Source organism: Nerophis ophidion, linkage group LG17, assembly GCF_033978795.1.
Source record: "Nerophis ophidion isolate RoL-2023_Sa linkage group LG17, RoL_Noph_v1.0, whole genome shotgun sequence".
Classification (NCBI taxonomy): Eukaryota; Metazoa; Chordata; class Actinopteri; order Syngnathiformes; family Syngnathidae; genus Nerophis; species Nerophis ophidion.
Genome location: NC_084627.1, coordinates 11,819,806 through 11,842,981, shown reverse-complemented (window position 1 = coordinate 11,842,981; position 23,176 = coordinate 11,819,806). Strand labels below are relative to the sequence as shown.

Genomic DNA, 23,176 nt, shown 5'->3' with positions numbered 1-23,176 from the left:
TATATATATATATATATATATATATATATATAATATATATATATATATACTATATATATATATATATATATATATATATATATATATATATATATATATATATATATAATATATACATATATATATATATACACATATATATTTATATATATATATATATATATGTATATATATATATATATATATATATACATATATATATATATATATATGTATATATACATATATAAATATATATATATGTATATATATATATTTATTTTATATAAATATATATACATACATATATATGTATGTATATATATACATATACATGTATACATATATATATTTTTTTATATAAAATATATATACATATACATGTATATATATATTTTTTTTTATATAAATATATATACATATACATGTATACATATATATATACTGTGTATGTATACACACATATATATATATATATATATATATATATATATATATATATATATATATATATATATTATTTATATATATATATATGTACATTGCAAAAAGTCAGTGTTCAAAAACAAGAAAAAAATACAAAAATGAGGGGTATTTTATATCAACTAAGCAAAATGATCTGCCAATAGAACAATAAAATTCAGCCTGTCAAAACTTTCCAAAATAAGTCAAATTACTAACCTCAATGAACAAAAAAAATACCTTTAAAATAAATATATTCTCACTAATAACAAGTGCACTTTTCTTGGTTGAAAAATATGAGACCTTTTTGCTCAATATTTTGAAAAATATTCTTAAATTATTAAGTAAAATCTACTGCCATTATCTTGACATAATGATATACGCCCGGCATCATGAATTTTTTGAGAGTAGAGATGTCCCGATAATGGCTTTTTGCCGATTTCCGATATTCCGATATTGTCCAACTTTTAATTACCGATTCCGATATCAACTGATACCGATACATACAGTGGTGGAATGAACACATTATTATGCTTAATTTTGATGTGATGCCCCACTGGATGCATTAAACAATGTAACAAGGTTTTCCAAAATAAATCACCTCAAGTTATGGAAAAAAAAATGCCAACATGGCACTGCCATATTTATTATTGAAGTCACAAAGTGCATTATTTTTTTTTTAACATGCTTCAAAACAGCAGCTTGGAATTTGAGACGTGCTCTCCCTGAGAGAGCATGAGGAGGTTGAGGTGGGGGGGGGGGGGGGGGGGGTAGTGGGGAGTGTATATTGTAGTGGCCAGGAAGAGTTAGTGCTGCAAAGGTTCTAGGTATTCGTTCCGTTGTGTTTATGTTGTGTTACGGTGCGGATGTTCTCCTGAAATGTGTTTGTCATTCTTGTTTGGTGTGGGTTGACAGTGTTGCGCATATTTGTAACAGTGTTAAAGATGTTTATACGGCCACCCTCAGTGTGACCTGTATGGCTGTTGACCAAGTATGCTTTGCGTTCACTTGTGTGCGACTGGGCTAGTTTATTAGTGTTCTTTACGTCTCCCGATGTCGGTGTACACAGCAGCGTTTTAAAAAGGGTCATAATTATACTTTTTGAAACCGATACATTTAAAGCCAATATTATCGGACATCTCAAAAAAAAAAAAGGGTGGTTCGGCAATATTTTGAGTAATTCTGTCTCCAAACGACGGTGGAAAGCCTTTTGTGTCGTCATATTAACCAACAAAAGGTTTTTTTTGGGTGAAAAAATGTTTTGCTATCTTGGTAATTAACTAACAGACAAAGAAACAACATTTTTGTGTATTGTGGTAGCAAACTCATTTAGTTTTCTACTAATCAAACGGCGATCAAAACCGTGGTGAAAGTCCAAAAAAATAAATAAATAAATAAAAAGTACCCTCATTCCCTGTGTTTATTTACTTTTACATTATATTTTATTGTATTTCTTATGTATTATTTATTTGTTACATATTCCATCCATCCATCCATTTTCTACCGCTTATTCCCTTTCGGGGTTGCGGGGGGTGCTGGCGCCTATCTCAGCTACAATCGGGCGCATATTGTAAAATGTAAAATTCTGCCATCCGGGAGGAGCTCAACGTAAAGCCGCTGCTCCTTCACATGGAGAGGAGCCAGATGAGGTGGTTCGGGCATCTGGTCAGGATGCCACCCGAACGCCTCACTAGGGAGGTGTTTAGGGCACGTCCAGCTGGCAGGAGGCCACGGGGAAGACCCAGGACACGTTGGGAAGACTATGTCTCCCGGCTGGTCTGGGAACGCCTCGGGATCCCCCGGGAAGAGCTAGACGAAGTGCCCGGGGAGAGGGAAGTCAGGGCTTCCCTGCTTAGGCTGCTGCCCCCGCGACCCGACCTCGGATAAGCGGAAGATGATGGATGGATGGATTGTAAAATGTGCAGATACCTCAACTTGCTGTTACCATGTTCTATCATGCTGTGTCGCCGGCAAAATTCAAAAAAAAATATTTGGAAAAAAAAATAATAATAAAAAGATAAAATAAAATGTGCCAGAACCCCCCTCCACAAGGACATTTTAAATCTGCCGTGTCACCTTCTTGTCCCGAAGGAGCCTGAGGAGGGTGCGCAAGGACGTGGTGAGTCCCCACGACGCTCTGCGCCTGCTGAAGCAGCCCCGGGGGGAGACGCGCTCCTCCGTGAGGGCCGCCGACTACATGGACCAGACCCTGCGCCTCGTGCAGGAGCGGGTGCACCGCATCCATAAGCGCTCACTCAACGCGACAGGTGGGACACGTGCGGCGGGACCCCTGGGTCTGACGGGAGGGTCGACATCTAACCGCTTTTGTTGTTTTTTTGTCTTTTCAGATCTGCTCTCTGCCGAGGATCTGCAGGTACTGAGCATGATAACAGGATGTGCCGCTCGAGTCAGGGAGCCGCAGTGTAGCACCCTGCCCAACATCAACACCTACCGCACAATTACAAGCGTCTGCAACAACCTGTGAGTCTTTACTTTGTCCTCCATCACAGGAAGAAATTGAACATGTACAGTCGTGCTCATAAGTTGACATACCCTGGGAGGATTTATGATTTCTTGGCCAGAAAAATGGGCTGCATGGTCGATTTGCCGGAAATGTCGCAAAGTATCCCGCTTACATTACGCCAAACAGCCCAGAGACAAGGTTCAAAACTCCTGGAACAAAGTCATTCGGAGTGACGGCTTTCTTCTGGCGACTCGACCATGCAGCCCATTTTTCTTCAAGTGCCTCCTTACTGTGCAATTGTTCAGAGAGTCCTGTATTTCAGCTGAAGTTATTTGTGGATTTTTCTTTGCATCTTAAACAATTTTCCTGCCACTTGCGGCTGACATCTTTGCTGGTCTACCTAAATCCCTCATTTTGGGGCGGCGTAGCTCGGTTGGTAGAGTGGCCGTGCCAGCAACTTGAGGGTTGCAGGTTCGATTCCTGCTTGGAAAAAAAAATAATAATAAAAAAATAAAATAAATTGTGCCAGAACCTCCCTCCACAAGGACATTTTAAATCTGCCGTTGTGTCCTTGGGCAAGACACTTTACCCACCTGCTCCCAGTGCCACCCACACTGGTTTAAATGTAACTTAGATATTGGGTGTCACTATGTAAAGCGCTATATAAATATAATTCACTTCACTTCACATTTTCCACTTTTTAATCAGTGTTTGAACACTGCTGATTGACATTCTCAATTCCTCGGATATCTTTGTATGCCCCTTTCCTGTTCTATGCAGTTCAGTGACCTTTTCTCGCAGATCCTTTGACAATTATTTTGCCTTCCTCATGACTCAGAATCCAGAAACATATGTGCAGCGATGGTCAGTCAGAAGCCCAGAAACTCACTGACCTTTTATAGACACACACTAATTACCAACAAACAGGTCACAGGTGAGGATTGGAACCTTGATTAGCCATTCCAATCTGTTTGTGTCAACTTTTGTGCATGTTATCAGATCAAAGTCACTGGGGTATGCCAACTTTGTTCAGGGTCATTTGGGTACTTTCTTTTGTCATTTTGATTTCAAAAGAGGAAACACAGTTGTTTGCCAATCTATAGCTTCACACAACCATTAAGCATGAGTGAAAGAAAGGTGTTTTTGTGTTATCATTCACATTCTCTGAAAAATGGCCAAGAAATTATACAAACTCTATCTAATTAGATTACCATAGTAACTAGTATATCTTACAAAAGTGCAGATTCCAACCATTGAAATACTTAGTATAGTTGAAGACATTAGAAAACATGAGTGCACATCATAATGGCAGCTACACTTTCCGTCTTAAAGATATAAAAAAATGATTCGGGTATGTCCAGATTGAAAAGCTTAAAGGGGAACATTATCACAATTTCAAAAGGGTTAAAAACAATAAAAATCAGTTCCCAGTGGCTTGTCGTATTTTTTGAAGTTTTTTTCAAAATGTTACCGGTCTCGGAATATCCCTAAATAAAGCTTTAAAGTGCCTTATTTCGCTCTCTGCGAAGACACTGGCCATTTCCCTGTGACGTCACACAGTGCTGCCAATGTAAACAAACAATGGGAATACCACAGCAAGATATAGCGACATTAGCTCGGATTCAAACTCGGATTTCAGTGACTTAAGCGATTCAACAGATTACGCATGTATTGAAACAGATGGTTGGAGTATGAAAGTATTGAAGAAGAAACTGAAGCTATTGACGCTATTCATAGCCATAGCATGGCCGAATAGCTGCGTTAGCATCGCCGGTAAAATGTGCGGACCAAACGATCAGGACTTTTGCATCTTTTGACACTTGAGCAACTTAAATCCGTCGATTGGTAAGTGTTTGTTTCGCATTAAATGTGGGTGGAAGGAAACGTAATATAGTTGCAAATGCATCTGCAGGTTATCCATACATCCCTGTGCCATGTCTGCTTTAGCACCGCCGGTAAATAGCATGTTAGCATCGATTAGCGTAGCATGTTAGCATCGATTAGCTGGCAGTCAACATCAACAAAACTCACCTTTGTGATTTCGTTGACTTTATCGTTGCAAATGCATCTGCAGGTTATGCATACATCTCTGTGCCATGTCTGTCTTAGCATCGCTGGTAAAATGTGGAGACACTCTGGTACATTCAAAGGGGGTCTGGCGGAAGACACTTTGGAACATTCAACGGGGGTCTGGCGGAGGACACTTTGGTACATTCAATGGGGGTCTGGCGGCAGACACTTTGGCATCTTCGGGCCAGTGGTGCAACTTGAATCCCTCCCTGTTAGTGTTGTTACACCCTCCGACAACACACCGACGAGGCATGATGTCTCCAAGGTTCCAAAAAATAGTCAAAAAAACGGAAAATAACAGAGCTGAGACCCGGTGTTTGTAATGTGTTGAAAATGAAAATGGTGGGTGTGTTACCTCGGCGACGTCACATTCTGACGTCATCGCCTCCAGCGAGATAAACAGAAAGGCTTTTAATTTGCCAAAATTCACCCATTTAGAGTTCGGAAATCGGTTAAAAAAATACATGGTCTTTTTTCTGCACCATCAAGGTATATATTGACGCTTACATAGGTCTGCTGATAATGTTCCCCTTTAACGGGCCTGAATGTGCCCAGGTCTGGGCTGAAGTGTTGAAAATGGTTGCATGTGTAACGCACCTTGGGCCATACGCCGCAGAATGTATACACTTCCTTTCGGGTTTCTCAAGCGGCGTTTCCAAACACCAAATTCGAACGTTTTTTTTTTTTTTTTTCTCTTGTAGAAATAAACCCCGCCAAGGAGCCTCCAACACCCCCTTCGCCCGCTGGCTGCCTGCAGAATACGACGACGGCATCTCGCAGCCCAAAGGCGGGCAGCCCAACCGAACCATCAACAACTTCCTCCTCCCGCTGGTACTTGTCGCCGTGGCGATGCCTCGCGGTAATCCCACTCCTTTACCTGAACCCGTCCCACCCTTCCCAGGTCCGACAGGTGTCCAACAACATCCTGAGCACCACGGACGCGGGCGTGGTCAACGACAGAGAGTTCTCCCACATGGTGACCTTGTTCGGTCAGTGGATCGACCACGACCTCACCTTCACGCCCTTCTCGCCCAGCATCCGCTCCTTCAGCAACGGCATCGATTGCGAGGAGAGCTGCGAGCGCACCGAGCCGTGCATCCCCATCCCGGTCAGTCCCCCGAATCGATGAAAAATGACACCGTTCCGTTCTTTAACGTCGGACTTTCTCGACGAACAGATTCCTCCCGGCGACCCGCGGTTGCCTACCGGGCCGGACAGCTGCATCCCGTCCTTTCGCTCCGCCCCCGTTTGCGGCACGGGGTTCTCGGCCTACAACTTCGGAGGGGAGCCCAACAAGCGCGAGCAGATCAACGCCCTGACGGCCTACCTGGATCTGAGCCAGGTGTACGGCTCCGAGGAAAAGCTGGCCCTCCAGCTCCGCGACCTCAACACCGACGGGCTCCTGCTGGTCAACGACCAGTTCCGAGACAACGGGCGGGAGCTGCTGCCCTTTAACCCTCTGGAGGGCAACATGTGTGCCACCCGCGGGCGGGTCACCAATGACAGCAACGCCCGGGAGGTTCCTTGTTTCATTGCAGGTCAGTCACCTTAGAAGTAGCTTTAAAAGGAAAAAATGGACGACGGGATGACAGACAGAAATAGCCATTTTTATATATATACATATATTAAAGGGAAATTGAGCAAATTGGCTATTTCTGGCAATTTATTTAAGTGTGTATCAAACTGGTAGCCCTTCGCATTAATCAGTACCCAAGAAGTAGCTCTTGGTTTCAAAAGGGTTGATCTAAACCATAATATGATCCGGGCTACGGATCATAACAACTTTAGTGTTTTGCAGGAATTTGCCGCAAAACATGTTTTGGTCTGACGTCCTGAACTGAATAAATCCTTAACAAGCCTTCCATTTACTAACGTCCTCCACGTGTCACAGGTGACGTCCGCGTGGACGAGAACGTCGCTCTGACATCGATCCACACTCTGTTCATGCGCGAACACAACCGCCTGGCCCGCCAACTGAAGAGACTGAACCCCCAGTATGACAGCGAGACCCTCTACGAGGAGGCCCGCAAAATCATGGGGGCGTACACCCAGGTGGGTCACCCGCACGCCCCCTTCAGACCTTAATAAACATAAACAAGGGGGTGTCAAACTCCTTTTCATTGAGGGCCACATGGCAGGTATGGTTGCCCTCAGAGGGCTGCGTTTAACAATGAGTAATATATGAATAAACACTTACTGAATATATATATATATAATACGTTACCAATATATTTTTTTACATAAGCTGAAAAAAAAATAAAACATTTGCAGTCACCAGAATTTTACAGTAAAAGCATTGTTTTTTTGTACAGCATATATAAAAAAATTTTAATAAATGGAGAAACAATACTGTTTTAACCTCTAAAGGCTTAGTGGCCACATGCGTGGACAGCACCTTTTAGCTCTTATTTCCAAAATTGTGTACACTACTGAATTGGGGTCTTATGGCCACTTATGTGGACACTCATGCTGCCATCTGGTGGTGTCGGAAGAGTATAAAATACAATGGAATTTGGAAGAAAAAAAAGGGTAAATATAAGAATTAGCATGTCACATGATTTACACATTTGTGTACTTATGGACTAACTACATCATATCAAAAGATGAGTCTTAGTTTTTATTCTAATTAGGGTCCAATAAGACCAAATAACAAAGCAAAAATTAAAAAAGCATGTAAACAAACATGCTTTTTTTGTTTTACCGTAAAATCTTGTTATTTTATTGTTTTTTTGGTTTGTTTTTTAATGTTTTAGTGTCTTCCTGTATATGGGGGGAAAAAAACAGTACGAATGTTGGTTTTACTGTTTTAAAAAAAAAAAACTTAGTCGACGGAATTTAACCGTAAAATCTAATGTCAATTTTAAAGTCTACAATTTGATAAGTCAAGCAGATATTTAAGTACAGAATTCATCTTTATTTTAACAAAAAAAATTATTGGAATACATAATATAATATCTTAATTTTGGTATAGTTGATTTTAATGTCAGAGTTAGTTTGTGACGAGGGCCACATGGCAGGTAAGGTTGCCCTCAGAGGGCCGCTTTTAATAATGAGTGATATATGAATAAACATGTACTGAATATATATATATATATAATACGTTACCAATATACTTTTTTACATAAGCTGCAAAAAAAAATCAAACATTTGCAGTCACCAGAATTTTACTGTAAAAGCATTGTTTTTTTTTACAGCATATATAAAAAAAATTGAATAAATGGAGAAACAATACTGTTTTAACCTCTAAAGGCTTAGTGGCCACATGCGTGGACAGCACCTTTTAGTTCCTATTTCCAAAATTGTGTACACTACTGAATTGGGGTCTTATGGCCACTTATGTGGACACTCATGCTGCCATCTGGTGGTGTCGGAAAAGTATAAAATACAATGGAATTTGGAAGAAAAAAAAAGGGTAAATATAAGAATTAGCACGTCAAATGATTTACACATTTGTGTACTTATGGACTAACTACATCATATCAAAAGATGATTCTTAGTTTTTATTCTAATTAGGGTCCAATAAGACCAAATAACAAAGCAAAAATTAAAAAAGCATGTAAACAAACATGCATTTTTTTTTTTACCGGAAAATCTTGTTATTTTATTGTTTTTTTGTTTTGTTTTTTAATGTTTTAGTGTCTTCCTGTATATGGGGGAAAAAAACAGTACAAATGTTGGTTTTACTGTTTTTAAAAAAAAACTTAGTCGGCGGAATTTAACCGTAAAATCTAATGTCAATTTTAAAGTCTACAATTTGATAAGTCAAGCAGATATTTAAGTACAGAATTCATCTTTATTTTAACAAAAAAAATAATTGGAATACATAATATAATATTTAAATTTTGATATAGTTGATTTTAATGTCAGAGTTAGTTTGTGATGAGGGCCACATGGCAGGTATGGTTGCCCTCAGAGGGCCGCTTTTAACAATGAGTAATATATGAATAAACATGTACTGAACATATATATAATACATTACCAATATATTTTTTTACATAAGCTGCAAAAAAAATAAAAAATTTGCAGTCACCAGAATTTGACTGTAAAAGCATTGTTTTTTTTTATAGCATATATAAAAAAAATTGAATAAATGGAGAAACAATACTGTTTTAACCTCTAAAGGTTTAGTGGCCACATGCGTGGACAGCACCTTTTAGCTCTTATTTCCAAAATTGTGTACACTTCTGAATTGGGGTCTTATGGCCACTTATGTGGACACTTATGCTGCCATCTAGTGGTGTCGGAAGAGTATAAAATACAATGGAATTTGGAAGAAAAAAAAGGGTAAATATAAGAATTAGCATGTCACATGAAGTACACATTTGTGTACTCATGGACTAACTGGGCGGCATAGCTCGGTTGGTAGAGTGGCCGTGCCAGCAACTTGAGGGTTGCAGGTTCAATTCCCGCTTCCGCCATCCGAGTCACTGCCGTTGTGTCCTTAGGCAAGACACTTTACCCACCTGCTCCCAGTGCCACCCACACTGGTTTAAATGTAACTTAGATATTGGGTTTCACTATGTAAAGCGCTTTGAGTCACTAGAGAAAAGCGCTATATAAATATCATCCACTTCACTACATCATATCAAAATATGATTCTTAGTTTTTATTCTAATTAGGGTCCAATACGCCCAAATAACAAAGCAAAAATTAAAAAAGCATGTAAACAAACAGCATGGGTAAAATTCATGCACCAGAGAATTTTTTTTTACCGTAAAATCTTTTTGTTTTAATGTTTTTTTTGTTTGTTTTTTAATGTTTTAGTGTCTTCCTGTATATGGGGAAAAAAAACAGTACCAATGTTGGTTTTACTGTTTTAAAAAAAAACTTAGAGTCGGCGGAATTTAACCGTAAAATCTAATGTCAATTTTACAGTCTACAATTTGATAAGTCAAGCAGATATTTAAGTACAGAATTTATCTTTATTTTAACAAAAAATAAAACATTTGCAGTCACCAGAATTTTACAGTAAAAGCATTGTTTTACTTTACAGCATATATAAAAAAAATTGAATGAATGGAGAAACAATACTGTTTTAACCTCTAAAGGCTTAGTGGCCACATGCGTGGACAGCACCTTGTAGCTCTTATTTCCAAAATTGTGTACACTACTGAATTGGGGTCTTATGGCCACTTATGTGGACACTTATGCTGCCATCTGGTGGTGTCAGAAGAGTATAAAATACAATGGAATTTGGAAGAAAAAAAAGGGTAAATATAAGAATTAGCATGTCACATGATGTACACATTTGTGTACTTATGGACTAACTGGGCGGCATAGCTCGGTTGGTAGAGTGGCCGTGCCAGCAACTTGAGGGTTGCAGGGTCGATTCCCGCTTCCGCCATCCTAGTCACTGCCGTTGTGTCCTTGGGCAAGACACTTTACCCACCTGCTCCCAGTGCCGCCCACACTGGTTTAAATGTAACTTAGATATTGGGTTTCACTATGTAAAGCGCTTTGAGTCACTAGAGAAAAGCGCTATATAAATATCATTCACTTCACTACATCATATCAAAATATGATTCTTAGTTTTTATTCTAATTAAGGTCCAATAAGCCCAAATAACAAAGCAAAAATTTAAAAAGCATGTAAACAAACAGCATGGGTAAAATTCATGCACCAGATAATTTTTTTTTAACTGTAAAATCTTATTTTATTTTATTTTTTTATTTTTTTTTTAATGTTTTAGTGTCTTCCTGTATATGGGGGGAAAAAACAGTACCAATGTTAGTTTTACTGTTTTAAAAAAAAAACTTAGTCTGCGGAATTTAACCGTAAAATCTAATGTCAATTTTGCAGTCTACCATTTGATAAGTCAAGCAGATATTTAAGTACAGAATTTATCTTTATTGTAACAAAAAAAATTATTGGAATACATAATATGATATTTTAATTTTGATATAATTGATGTCAGAGTTAGTTTGTGACGAACCCCAAGATGCAGAGAAGGAGGCAGGCAATGAGTGAGAAAACATGATTTAATAAAATGTTTTAGAAAAAGAACCGAACAAAGGGTACAACAAAAAGCGTGCACAAGGTGGATAACAAACTAAAAGAGCTAGCATGGGAGCTAGAAAACAAAAGGAGCTTAGCATGGAAGCTAGCAAAAACAAAAGGGCCTAGCGTGGAAGCTAGCGGGTAGTGAGCAGGAAAACAGAAGTCGTTACGTGTAGTAGAAAGACAAATTGAAAGCAGGGAACAAAAGACAGTAAGCTACAAACTGCTACCGAAATATAGCTTACCGCTACGCTGCAACGACACGACACGACAGGAGCGTGACAATAATCCAGCAGTGCTTGGTGGGGAGGACAGGTCTAAATAGGTTCGGGCTGATTGACACCAGGTGTGGCCAGGTGCCAATCCGACGCAGCTGAGGGGAAGAAAGACAAGAAAGACAGGAAACAGACCAAATAAAAGTGCTTACAGGAAATACTACACACACAGAAGAAACAAAGACAAATGCAGAGGAAAAAACAAAAACATAGCCAAACTGTCAGGGACATTTTGAAAGATATATAAAAATATAATATAATATATAAAATATAAAAATATAATATAAATATGTATATATAATTTAATATAATTATAATTAATTATTTAAATAAAATATAATAATGTAATAATATAAATAATAAAAAATATAAATATTAAAAAAAAGACGGATTTTTTTTTAATAAAAAATAAAAGATATGCAAATAAGAAAAGATTAAGCATTTCATTAACGCCTATTATTTCCAAGTTTTCGCGGAGCCACATAGAATAATCTGGCTGTCCAGATTTGGCCCCCGGGCCTTGAGTGTGACACCCGTGACATAAATGAAGTCCCAAAGTCCTAAATCCACAACATTGTCTTGCAGGTGTTTGTGTTCCGTGATTACCTGCCTCACATTGTGGGCGAAGACGCCATGCGCACGCTGCTGGGACCTTACCCGGGTTACGACCCCAACGTGGACCCCAGTATCTCCAACGTCTTTGCCACGGCCGCTTACCGCTTCGCTCACTTGGCCATCCAGCCCAGCTTAACCCGCCTGGGTGCAGACTACCGGGAGGACCCTCAGTTCCCCAGCGTCCCCCTCTTCAAGGCCTTCTTCACCCCCTGGAGAGTCATATTTGAGGGTGAGCTGAAAATCAAACTAAGAGTGCTACACAACCACATTAACACCTCAAAACACTTGTCCAATATACTTTTTTACATAAGCTGCAAAAAAAATAAAACATTTGCAGTCACCAGAATTTTACAGTAAAAGCATTGTTTTTTTTTACAGCATATATAAAAAAAATTGAATAAATAGAGAAACAATACTGTTTTAACCTCTAAAGGCTTAGTGGCCACATGTGTGGACAGCACCTTTTAGCTCTCATTTCCAAAATTGTGTACACTACTGAATTGGGGTCTTATGGCCACTTATGTGGACACTTATACTGCCATCTGGTGGTGTCAGAAGAGTATAAAATACAATGGAATTTGGAAGAAAAAAAAGGGTAAATATAAGAATTAGCACGTCACATGATGTACACATTCGTGTACTTATGGACTAACTACATCATATCAAAAGATGATTCTTAGTTTTTATTCTAATTAGGGTCCAATAAGACCAAATAACAAAGCAAAAATTAAAAAAGCATGTAAACAAACATGCATTTTTTTTTTTTACCGGAAAATCTCGTTATTTTATTGTTTTTTTGGTTAGTTTTTTAATGTTTTCGTATCTTCCTGTATATACAGCCTGGTGTGCCGTGGCAGATGATCTAATTTCACCCATTTGGGTTAAAAATATTTTTTGCAAACCAGTAATAATAATCTGCAAATGATGTGTTGTTGTTGAGTGTCGGTGCTGTCTAGAGCTCGGCAGAGTAACCGTGTAATACTCTTCCATATCAGTAGGTGGCAGCCGGTAGCTAATTGCTTTGTAGATGTCAGAAACAGTAGTAGGCAGAGTGCAGGTAAAAATGGTGTATAATGCTTGAACCAAAAATAAACAAAAGGTGAAAGCCCCTAAGAAAAGGCATTGAAGCTTAGGGAAGACTATGGAGAACAAAACTAAAAATTAACTGGCTACAAAGTAAACAAAAACAGAATGCTGGACGACAGCAAAGACTTACTGGGGAGCAAAGACGGCGTCCACAAAGAACATCCAAACATGACATCACAATCAACAATGTCCCCACAAAGAAGGATAGAAAAACAACTGAATTATTCCTGATTGCTAAAACAAAGCAGGTGTGGGGAATGTCGCTCAAAGGGAGACAGGAAACTGCTACCGGAAAATACCAAATGAAGAGGAAAAAGCCACCAAAATAGGAGCGCAAGACAAGACCTAAAACACTACACACAGGAAAACAGCAAAAAAGTCCAAATATTGTGACGTTTGCCAGGCATTGTGGTTGTGGTGCTTCTTCCAAGATGCAGTTCGGGCTCGGACACAGCGTAAAGGTAAGAAATGCTGGTTTATAGCAACTAAAAACAGACTAAGAACAGAAACACTTGTGCTAGGCAGAAAAGGTAAACAAAAGGCCCTAGCATGGGAGCTAGGGAAGTAACGGACCAACTAGTGTCAGGCACAACAGGTAAAGCAAAGAGCTAGCAAAACACAAAGGCTCAGCGCGGAAGCTAGCGGGAATAAGGCAGGATTACTAGAGTCGGGAGATAGCGCCGTCACTTGTTGCGTAGAACATAAGCCAGGATGCGAGAACGAGGCGCAGAAAATGCAGGCTTAAATAAGGATGGTCATCAACAAGCAGGCGAGAGTCCGGAAACAAGGAACAGGTGAAACAAATATGCAAACCATGGCGACAGAACAAATCAGGAAGTGCACAGACAAACTCAAAATCCAAATAACAAACAATCCGGGCAGCGGATCGTAACAAATATGATGTGACAGGTGGTGACAGTGCACCTACTTTGAGACAAGAGCTATAGTGATGCATGCTTGGTGATGGTTTAAAGTCATATCCAACAATACAGATGTACTTTCTGGACGCCGTCTTTGCTCCACAGTAAGTCTTTGCTGTCGTCCAGCATTCTGTTTTTGTTTACTTTGTAGCCTGTTCAGTTTTAGTTTAGTTCTGCATAGCCTGACAGGCTTGCCCCTGACAGTTTGGTTGTGTTTTAGTTGTTCCTCTGTGTTGGTTGAATTTCCTGTCAGTGCTCTTGTTTTGGTTCTGTTTCCTGTTTGTCTTCCTGAGTGCTGTGTCTCCTTAGCTGTGGCTGATTGACTAAGCCACACCTGGTGTCGATCAGCCAGATACTGTTTAAACCTGCTTTGTTCTCCACTCGGTGTTGGGAGTATTGTCGTGTCGATGTCACCACTACTTGTCATTGTCGATATCGTTACAGCTACTACCTGTCATTGTCGATATCGTTACAGCTACTACCTGTCATTGTCGATATCGTTACAGCTACTACCTGTCTTTGTCGATATCGTTACAGGTACTACCTGTCATTGTCGATATCGTTACAGCTACTACCTGTCATTGTCGATATCGTTACAGCTACTACCTGTCATTGTCGATATCGTTACAGCTACTACCTGTCTTTGTCGATATCGTTACAGGTACTACCTGTCATTGTCGATATCGTTACAGCTACTACCCGTCGTTACCTCCAGCTATTTACAGTTTGCTGTCTCCTAGCTCCTTGTTTTGTATTTTCCTGTTAGCCGTTAGCTATTCCCAGTTTTTCTGTTCCTAGTTCCTGTTTGCTGGTTCCTGTTCCCTGCTTCCAGTTTGTTTGTTCCTGGTTCCTGGTTTATGTTTCTTCTTTATTTTTACATTTGTGGACATTAAAATATGTTTTCCTATTCAATGCCTGCCACCATCTTTGCATCTTGGGGTTCGTTAACAACTCAATTTGACATAGCCTGCATGTGGCTCTTTAGCGCCGCCCTACTGGCTCTCTGGAGCTTTTTCAAAAATATTTGAAAAATGGAAACGATGAGGGGAAAAAAACACATTTTTTGTTTTAATTTGGTTCTGCAGGAGGACAAACATGACACAAACCTCCCTACTTGCTATAAAGCACACTGTTTATATTAAACATGCTTCACTGATTCGAGTATTTTGCGAGCGCTGTTTTGTCCTACTAATTTTGGCGGTCCTTGAACTCACCCTAGTTTGTTTACATGCACAACTTTCTCCGACTTTCTAAGACGTGATTTATGCCACTTCTTTTTCTGCCTCATTTTGTCCACCAAACTTTTAACGTTGTGCATGAATGCACAAAGGTGAGTTTTGTTGATGTTATTGATTTACGTGAAGTGTGCTAATCAGACATATTTGGTCCCTGCATGACTGCAAGCTAATCGATGCTAACGTGCTATTTAGGCTAGCTGTATGTACATATTGCATCATTATGCCTCATTTGTAGGTATATTTGAGCTCATTTGGTTTCCTTTAAGTCCTTTTAATTAAATCTATCTCATGACACACTATCTGTATGTAATATGGCTTTTAATTTTTTGCGGCTCCAGACAGATTGTTTTTGTATTTTTGGTCCAATATGGCTCTTTCAACATTTTGGGTTGCCGACCCCTGCCTTAGAGGCACTCACCTTTTGTTTATTTTTGCTTTAAGCATTAGACACCTTTTTACCTGCACGCTGCCTCCCGCTGTTTCCGACATCTACAACGCCAATTAGCCACCTACTGATTTGGTTACTCAGCCGATCTCTAGGCAGCACCGACACTCAACAACAACACTTAATTTGCAGACTGTAATTACTGGCTTGCAAAAACTATTTTTTTGTCAGGCTTGCCCCTGACAGTTTGTCTATGTTTTAGTTTTTTTCCTCTGCATTTGTCTGTTTCCTGTGTTTAGTATTTCCTGTCTTTTAGTTCCTTTAAAATGCTCTTAATTTGTCAGCTTCCTGTCTTGTTCCCTGAGTGCTGTGTTCCTTCTCAGTGTGTTTGGTAGTTCCTGTCTAGTGCTCTTATTTTGTCAGCTTCCTGTCTTGTTCCCTGAGTGCTGTGTTCCTCTTCAGCTGTGGCTGATTGGCATCTGACCACACCTGCTGCCAATCAGCCCGCTCCTATTTGTACCACATTTGTCTTGTGTCAGTTGTTGGATCATTGTATTGTCTTGTCTCTTGTGATGTGTTATCGCTCCTGTCGTGTCGTACCTTGTCTTTGCAGCGTCGCGGTAAGCTATATTCAGTTGATGTTTGTAGTTTACTGTTTTTTGTTCCCTGCTTCTGTTTTATTTTTCATTATACAAGTACGACTTCTGTTTGGCTGTTCGCTACCCGCTAGCTTCCACGCTAAGCTCCTGTTCGTTATTTTCTAGCTCCCAGGCTAGCTCCTTTTTTTTGATTATCCGCCTCGTGCGCGCTTCGTGTTTGTACCCTTTTTGGTTTGGTTTTTGTCTTAGTATTGAATAAAATCATGTTTTCTCATTCCATGCCTGCCTCCATCTCTGCATCTTGGGGTTCGTCACCAAATAACTCTGACATTTTTAACCCAAATAGGTGACATTAGATCATCTCTCAGGGCACACCAGACTGGTCTAATGGACCTGATAGTCAACATGCCACTTGTTCACAATACAAAATCCTTCTTTTTGTCTTCATGCAGGCGGCATTGACTCGTTCCTGCGTGGTTTAGTGGGCCGACCTGCAAAACTGAACACTCAGGACCACATGATGGTCGATGCCCTGAGAGAGAGGCTCTTCCAGTTCGTGGAGCATCTGGCCTTGGACCTGGGCGCCCTCAACATGCAGAGGTCTCGGGACCACGGCTTACCCGGTACGTTCCACCCGCCGACATCCTCACCGCCTGGTCCTCATACCCTCGCTTGCGGTTTAGGATACAACGCCTGGCGCGGCTTGTGTGGCCTGTCCCAGCCCAGGAACCAAGCCCAGTTGGCCCAGGTCCTGAACAACACCGACCTGGCCCGCAGGCTGCTGGAACTGTACGGGACGCCTGACAACATCGACGTGTGGATGGGGGGCGTGGCCGAGCCCTTTGTCCGCGGGGGCCGCGTGGGTCCTCTGTTCGCCTGCCTCATTGCAAGGCAGTTCCAGAAGATTCGCCAGGGTGACAGGTCAGCCTCCTCCATACATAATAGTAATAAAAGTACAATACTAAGAACATAAAACTAGTATTGCTGCAATTCAGTTAATAAAGATCAGGAACTTTCTAAAAAGTCAAATAATAATTCACACCGTCCAAACTGCTAATGTGGTACTTTCCTAACACTGTCAACCAGGATTGTCTCAAGTTTGAAACTTTTTCTTTTATTATTGTGTAAAATGAATTCGTTATTAACCGTTAGGCAACCTTACGATTGATCGTACACCAGGGATCGCCAAACTGTTGTATTCTAATACACAGATGTCAAATTCAAGGTCCAGGGCAGTGGTTCTTAACCTGGGTTCGATCGAACCCTAGGGGTTCGGAGAGTCCGCATCAGGGGTTCGGGGGAGCCCGTCAAGACACATCTGACTCATTCATACTTGCCAGCCTTGAGACCTCAGACTACGGGAGATGGGGGGAGTGGGGGCCAGGCGGGGTATATTGTAGGTCTCGGAAGAGTTAGTGCTGCAAGGGCTTCTGGGTATTTGTTACGGTGCGGATGCTCTCCCCAAATGTGTTTGCCATTCTTGTTTGGTGTGGGTTCACAGTGTGGCGCGTATTTGTTACAGTGTTAATGTTGTTTATAAGGCCACCCTCAGTGTGACCTGTATGGCTGTTGAACAAGTAGATAAATAGTATTTTATTTTAAGTATGCCTTGCATTCACTTATGTGTGTGTGTAAAAGCCACATGAATGATGTGAATGCGCCGACACGCCGTTAGTATGGTGGAAAATTGGACGTGACGACAGGTTGTAGAGCGGGGTCGGCAACCTTTACCACTCAAAGAGCCATTTCGACCCGTTTCACAAAATGAGGAAGACAATGGGAGCCGCAACTATTCTCGCCAATATCTGCTGGTGGTCACCCAGATGACAAGAATAAGGGCGTGCTATGAAGCCATTGCCTTAAACACCTTCTACAACATCTACAAACTGCTTGCAAGTCCAGCAACATGTTGTGAGAGGCTTCCGCAGATGCATGCACACGACTGGAAGGCATACTGGGTGACATAGAGTACACTGACGGTTGTGATATAAACAACTTTAACACTCCTACTAATATGCGCCACATTGTGAACCCACACAAAAGAAGAATGACAAACACATTTCGGGAGAAAATATTCACAGTAACACAACATAAACGCAACACCACAAATACCCAGAATCCTTTGCATCCATGAAACTCTCTGACTATGTTATACGCCCCGCGAGCACCAAACCCCGCCCACCTCAACCACGCAGGGGAGGGCGATGATGTCACGTCATCGATGGGAAAATGCATTTTTAATCAATATGATTTGCCTGAGCAGGAGTAACAAGCGGTAGAAAATGAATTAGAAAGGACCGATAAAAATATAACAATAACTATTAAAAATAAATTAATTAATTCAAAGTTTTACTTTTTTTTATTTTTATTTAGGATAGGTTGATTGGCAACACTAAATGGTGCCTAGTGTGTGAATGTTGTCTGTCTATCCGTGTTGGCCCTTGCGATGAGGTGGCGACTTGTCCAGGGTGTACCCCCGCCTTCCGCCCGAATGCAGCTGAGATAAGCTCCGGCTACAAGCGGTAGAAAAATAGATGGATGGATACAGTAATACACTAAAACATTAAAAAACAAAAATACATTAAAACAAGTAAGGTTTTACAGTAAAAAAACAAACAACCTGGCAGCTCTGTTGCTTGAATTTTAGCGCTAAAAACAGTGGTATGGTTTTTCCATTTATTCCCCCTTTTTTTTTTTATATGCCGTAAAAAAAAAAAACACTGGTTTTTCTGGAACATTCTGGTGACTGAGTTGCCAGTTTTTAAAGTAAAATTAAAATATTTTTTTTGCAGCTTATATAAAAAATATATTGGTAATGTAATATATATATATATATGTATATATGTATATTTATATATTACTTATTGTTAAAAGCGGCCCTCTGAGGGCAACCATAACTGCCATGAACACCAGTTTGACCCCCTTGGTCTAAGAGATACTTTTATAAATATTTATAACAACCCATACAAAGTGAATGTTGTTGTTTTTTAACGCAATGCTTGTACCCGAAACTCACTCACTCATTAAAAAAAAAAAAAAAAAAAAAAAAATATGTTCATTAATTTTGTGCATCCTGTATTTTAGCATGCTGGAGTAAAAACATATCCAGTCAAAGGCTGGACTCCAGGGATGGGGTCGGGGGGGAAAAAAACTCATAGCCATAGCACACATAAAAACAAGTTACATAGAAGCAACTAAACTTGCAACAGAGGGGAGGGGGTGGGAGCTACGGAAGGTCAGCCGCTGCTCAGCCGTCCATCGCCACTAATCTGAGCTGAGGATCAATCAATCAATCAATGTTTATTTATATAGCCCCAAATCACAAATGTCTCAAAGGACTGCACAAATCATTACGACTACAACATCCTCGGAAGAACCCACAAAAGGGCAAGGAAAACTCACACCCAGTGGGCAGGGAGAATTCACATCCAGTGGGACGCCAGTGACAATGCTGACTATGAGAAACCTTGGAGAGGACCTCAGATGTGGGCAACCCCCCCCTTCTCTAGGGGACCGAAAGCAATGGATGTCGAGCGGGTCTAACATGATACTGTGAAAGTTCAATCCATAGTGGCTCCAACACAGCAGCGAGAGTTCAGTTCAAAGTGGATCCAAGACAGCAGCGAGAGTCCCGTCCACAGGAAACCATCTCAAGCGGATCAGCAGCGTGGAGATGTCCCCAACCGATACAGGTCCATCCTGGGTCCCGACGTTGTCGTTGTGGCTTGTGCAGCCCTTTGAGACACTAGTGATTTAGGACTATATTAGTGAACAATGATTGATAAGCTGAAGCCAAAATACAAAGCACCAAGAAAGGCAATAATAGAAAAGAACCAAATAACACCAACGCTCTTTTCCTGGGACAGGCTGTGGTACGAGAACCCGGGCGTGTTCACCGCCAGACAGCGAGCCGCCCTCTCCACCGCCACGCTGTCCAGGATCATCTGTGACAACACGGGCATCACGGCCATCCCCAGAGACGCCTTCAGCGTCATAAACCGCCGAAACCGTCTGGTGCGCTGCGCCAACGTGCGGCAGCTCAACCTGGGCGCCTGGGGACAGAGGCGCTGCACAGATTTCTTAGGTGAGAACACCGACGTCTTTTCAAACACTTCGCTGTTAGTTTCTCCTCTCCAAATTCATCCTGTGTGATGGTTTTTTTTTTTTGGTACAGAAACGGGTTTCTGTCCTGATGAGGACGAGACACAGGTGAGTGATCATCTTCTTAAATTGCACATTGTCATCCTCTGATATGAATGACTTGACATCTTTTCTTGACGTGCAGGACACGCTGGATGTGGCGTTTCCCGACGATGAGCTGGATAACGAGGTAGTTACAGCATCGCATGCTACTTTTTTCCCCAACAGGTTCGAGGAACGCATATGACTCTTAGAACATCGTCTAAAGCAGGCGTGTCAAACTCAAAAACATTTTAAACGGAACAAAGCCGCGGGCCAAGGTTGAACAAATTACCTTTTAATAGGAACCCAAACAAGTTTTGCATTTAATATTGAACAAGCAAGGCTTATATAACTTTAGTGACATGCAAAATCCAGTTTCAAAAAATAATAATTAAAAAAAATATCAATGGCATATCAAACAAAATTTAAATAAAAATGGAATGCCTTTTTTTCTATTTGCAATCTTCTGAGGTAAATATCAATTTTTTTTCCACGGGCTAATATAAAATTTGAAAGTAAAATAACAATAATGAACGAACCAAACATTCAAGCCTTGAAGTAGCAAGAGAAAATGCATGAATAAAACGTTCATTGTTGGTCAGTTTGCTGGAAGTTTCCCGAAAGAGTTAGTGCTGCAAGGGATTCTGGGTATTTGTTCTGTTGTGTTACTTTGCGGACGTTCACCCGAAATGTGTTTGTCATTCTTGTTTGGTGTGGGTTCACAGTGTGGCACATATTTGTCACAGTGCTAAAGTTGTTCATACGGCCATCCTCAGTGTGACCTGTATGGCTGTTGACCAAGTATGCATTGCATTCATGTGTGTGTGTGTGTGTGTGTGTGTAAAAGCCACAAATATTATGTAACACACTGTTAGTATGGAGGAAAAGCGGACGTGACGACAGATTGTAGAGAACGCTAAAGGCACGCCCCCAATATAGTTGTCCAGGTGGAAATCGGTAGAAATTCGGGAGAATGGTTGCCCCGGGAGATTTTCGGGAGGGTCACTGAACTTCGGGAGTCTACCGGGAAAATTAGGAGGGTTGGCAAGTCTGAGTATTAGCGGTGAATGCGGTGTTACAGCGGCACCGACGCCAGCTCTAATGCTAACTTGATATTGCCTCAAGGGCCAAATTAAATTACACGGCGGGCCAGAGTTTGACACCCATGGTCTAAACGTCCATTTAGCGCAGGGGTGTCCAAACTTTTTCCACTGAAAATTCAAAGCAAGCATGGGCCATTTTCATAATTTTTGTTTTAAAAACCAATACAATATACCGTATTTCCTTGAATTGCGATAATTAATTTAAAACCTCTTCTCACTACTGCGCTTACCAAAGGCATGCGGTAAAAGTAAGCATGCGCTAATTAATTTAAAACCTCTTCTCACTCCGGCACTTACCAAAGGCATGCGGTAAAAGTAAGCATGCGCTAATTAATTTAAAACCTCTTCTCACTCCGGCACTTACCAAAGGCATGCGGTAAAAGTAAGCATGCGCTAATTAATTTAAAACCTCTTCTCACTACTGCGCTTACCAAAGGCATGCGGTAAAAGTAAGCATGCGCTAATTAATTTAAAACCTCTTCTCACTCCCGCACTTACCAAAGGCATGCGGTAAAAGTAAGCATGCGCTAATTAATTTAAAACCTCTTCTCACTCCCGCACTTACCAAAGGCATGCGGTAAAAGTAAGCATGCGCTAATTAATTTAAAACCTCTTCTCACTCCGGCACTTACCAAAGGCATGCGGTAAAAGTAAGCATGCGCTAATTAATTTAAAACCTCTTCTCACTACTGCGCTTACCAAAGGCATGCGGTAAAAGTAAGCATGCGCTAATTAATTTAAAACCTCTTCTCACTCCCGCACTTACCAAAGGCATGCGGTAAAAGTAAGCATGCGCTAATTAATTTAAAACCTCTTCTCACTCCCGCACTTACCAAAGGCATGCGGTAAAAGTAAGCATGCGCTAATTAATTTAAAACCTCTTCTCACTCCGGCACTTACCAAAGGCATGCGGTAAAAGTAAGCATGCGCTAATTAATTTAAAACCTCTTCTCACTCCTGCGCTAACCAAAGGCATGCAGTAAAAGTAAGCATGCGCTAATTAATTTAAAACCTCTTCTCACTCCTGCGCTTACCAAAGGCATGCGGTAAAAGTAAGCATGCGCTAATTAATTTAAAACCTCTTCTCACTCCCGCACTTACCAAAGGCATGCGGTAAAAGTAAGCATGCGCTAATTAATTTAAAACCTCTTCTCACTCCGGCACTTACCAAAGGCATGCGGTAAAAGTAAGCATGCGCTAATTAATTTAAAACCTCTTCTCACTCCCGCACTTACCAAAGGCATGCAGTAAAAAATTGAGTGTGATGTAAGCTTGGACCTTAAATCCTACTGAATAGCTCTTAATCTTCTTCTCTTTTATGCGATTTCAAATTACCGGTATTGAAATCAGCCTCCTCCATTTTGAAAATGATGACAGGGGAAGTGTCAGTCGTGACCAGACGGTAATTCAAGTTAGGCGCATACTTTATGCCCTGCGGCAATTCAAGGAAATACAGTATGTATAAAAAATATACATTTTGGCCTCCACTCAGTTAGGATCCCGGGGACCCCAAAGGGTTTTGGTCCCCCCAATTTTTTTTTAAATGTGTCATTTTTCAGTATTATTATTTTCATTATTATTCAAGTATTAAATCTCTAGAGCAGGGGTGTCGAACTCAAATACAGAGTGGGCCAAAATTTTAAACGGAACAAAGCCGCGGGCCAAGGTTGAACAAATTAACCTTTTAATAGGGACCGAAAAAACTAGTTTTGCATTGAATATTGAACAAGCAAGACTTATATAACTTTAGTGGCATGTAAAATCCAGTTTCAAATTTAAATAGAAATTGAATGCCTCTTTT

At 40.6% G+C, this 23,176-nt stretch overlaps 1 protein-coding gene across 2 annotated transcripts in view; it reads left to right on the top strand.

Moving 5' to 3' along the window:
- The window catches only part of mpx (myeloid-specific peroxidase), a 33,242-nt gene that overhangs the window by 5,907 nt on the left and 4,159 nt on the right, over nt 1-23,176 (top strand). For both annotated transcript variants that reach the window (XM_061876288.1, XM_061876289.1), the window contains 12 exons: nt 2,533-2,708; nt 2,790-2,922; nt 5,677-5,806; nt 5,877-6,083; nt 6,153-6,513; nt 6,867-7,027; nt 11,833-12,091; nt 16,543-16,713; nt 16,774-17,011; nt 19,957-20,174; nt 20,265-20,299; nt 20,376-20,420. In XM_061876288.1, coding sequence (XP_061732272.1) covers nt 2,533-2,708; nt 2,790-2,922; nt 5,677-5,806; nt 5,877-6,083; nt 6,153-6,513; nt 6,867-7,027; nt 11,833-12,091; nt 16,543-16,713; nt 16,774-17,011; nt 19,957-20,174; nt 20,265-20,299; nt 20,376-20,420 — 2,134 coding nt within the window. The remainder of the gene's footprint in view (nt 1-2,532; nt 2,709-2,789; nt 2,923-5,676; nt 5,807-5,876; nt 6,084-6,152; nt 6,514-6,866; nt 7,028-11,832; nt 12,092-16,542; nt 16,714-16,773; nt 17,012-19,956; nt 20,175-20,264; nt 20,300-20,375; nt 20,421-23,176) is intronic.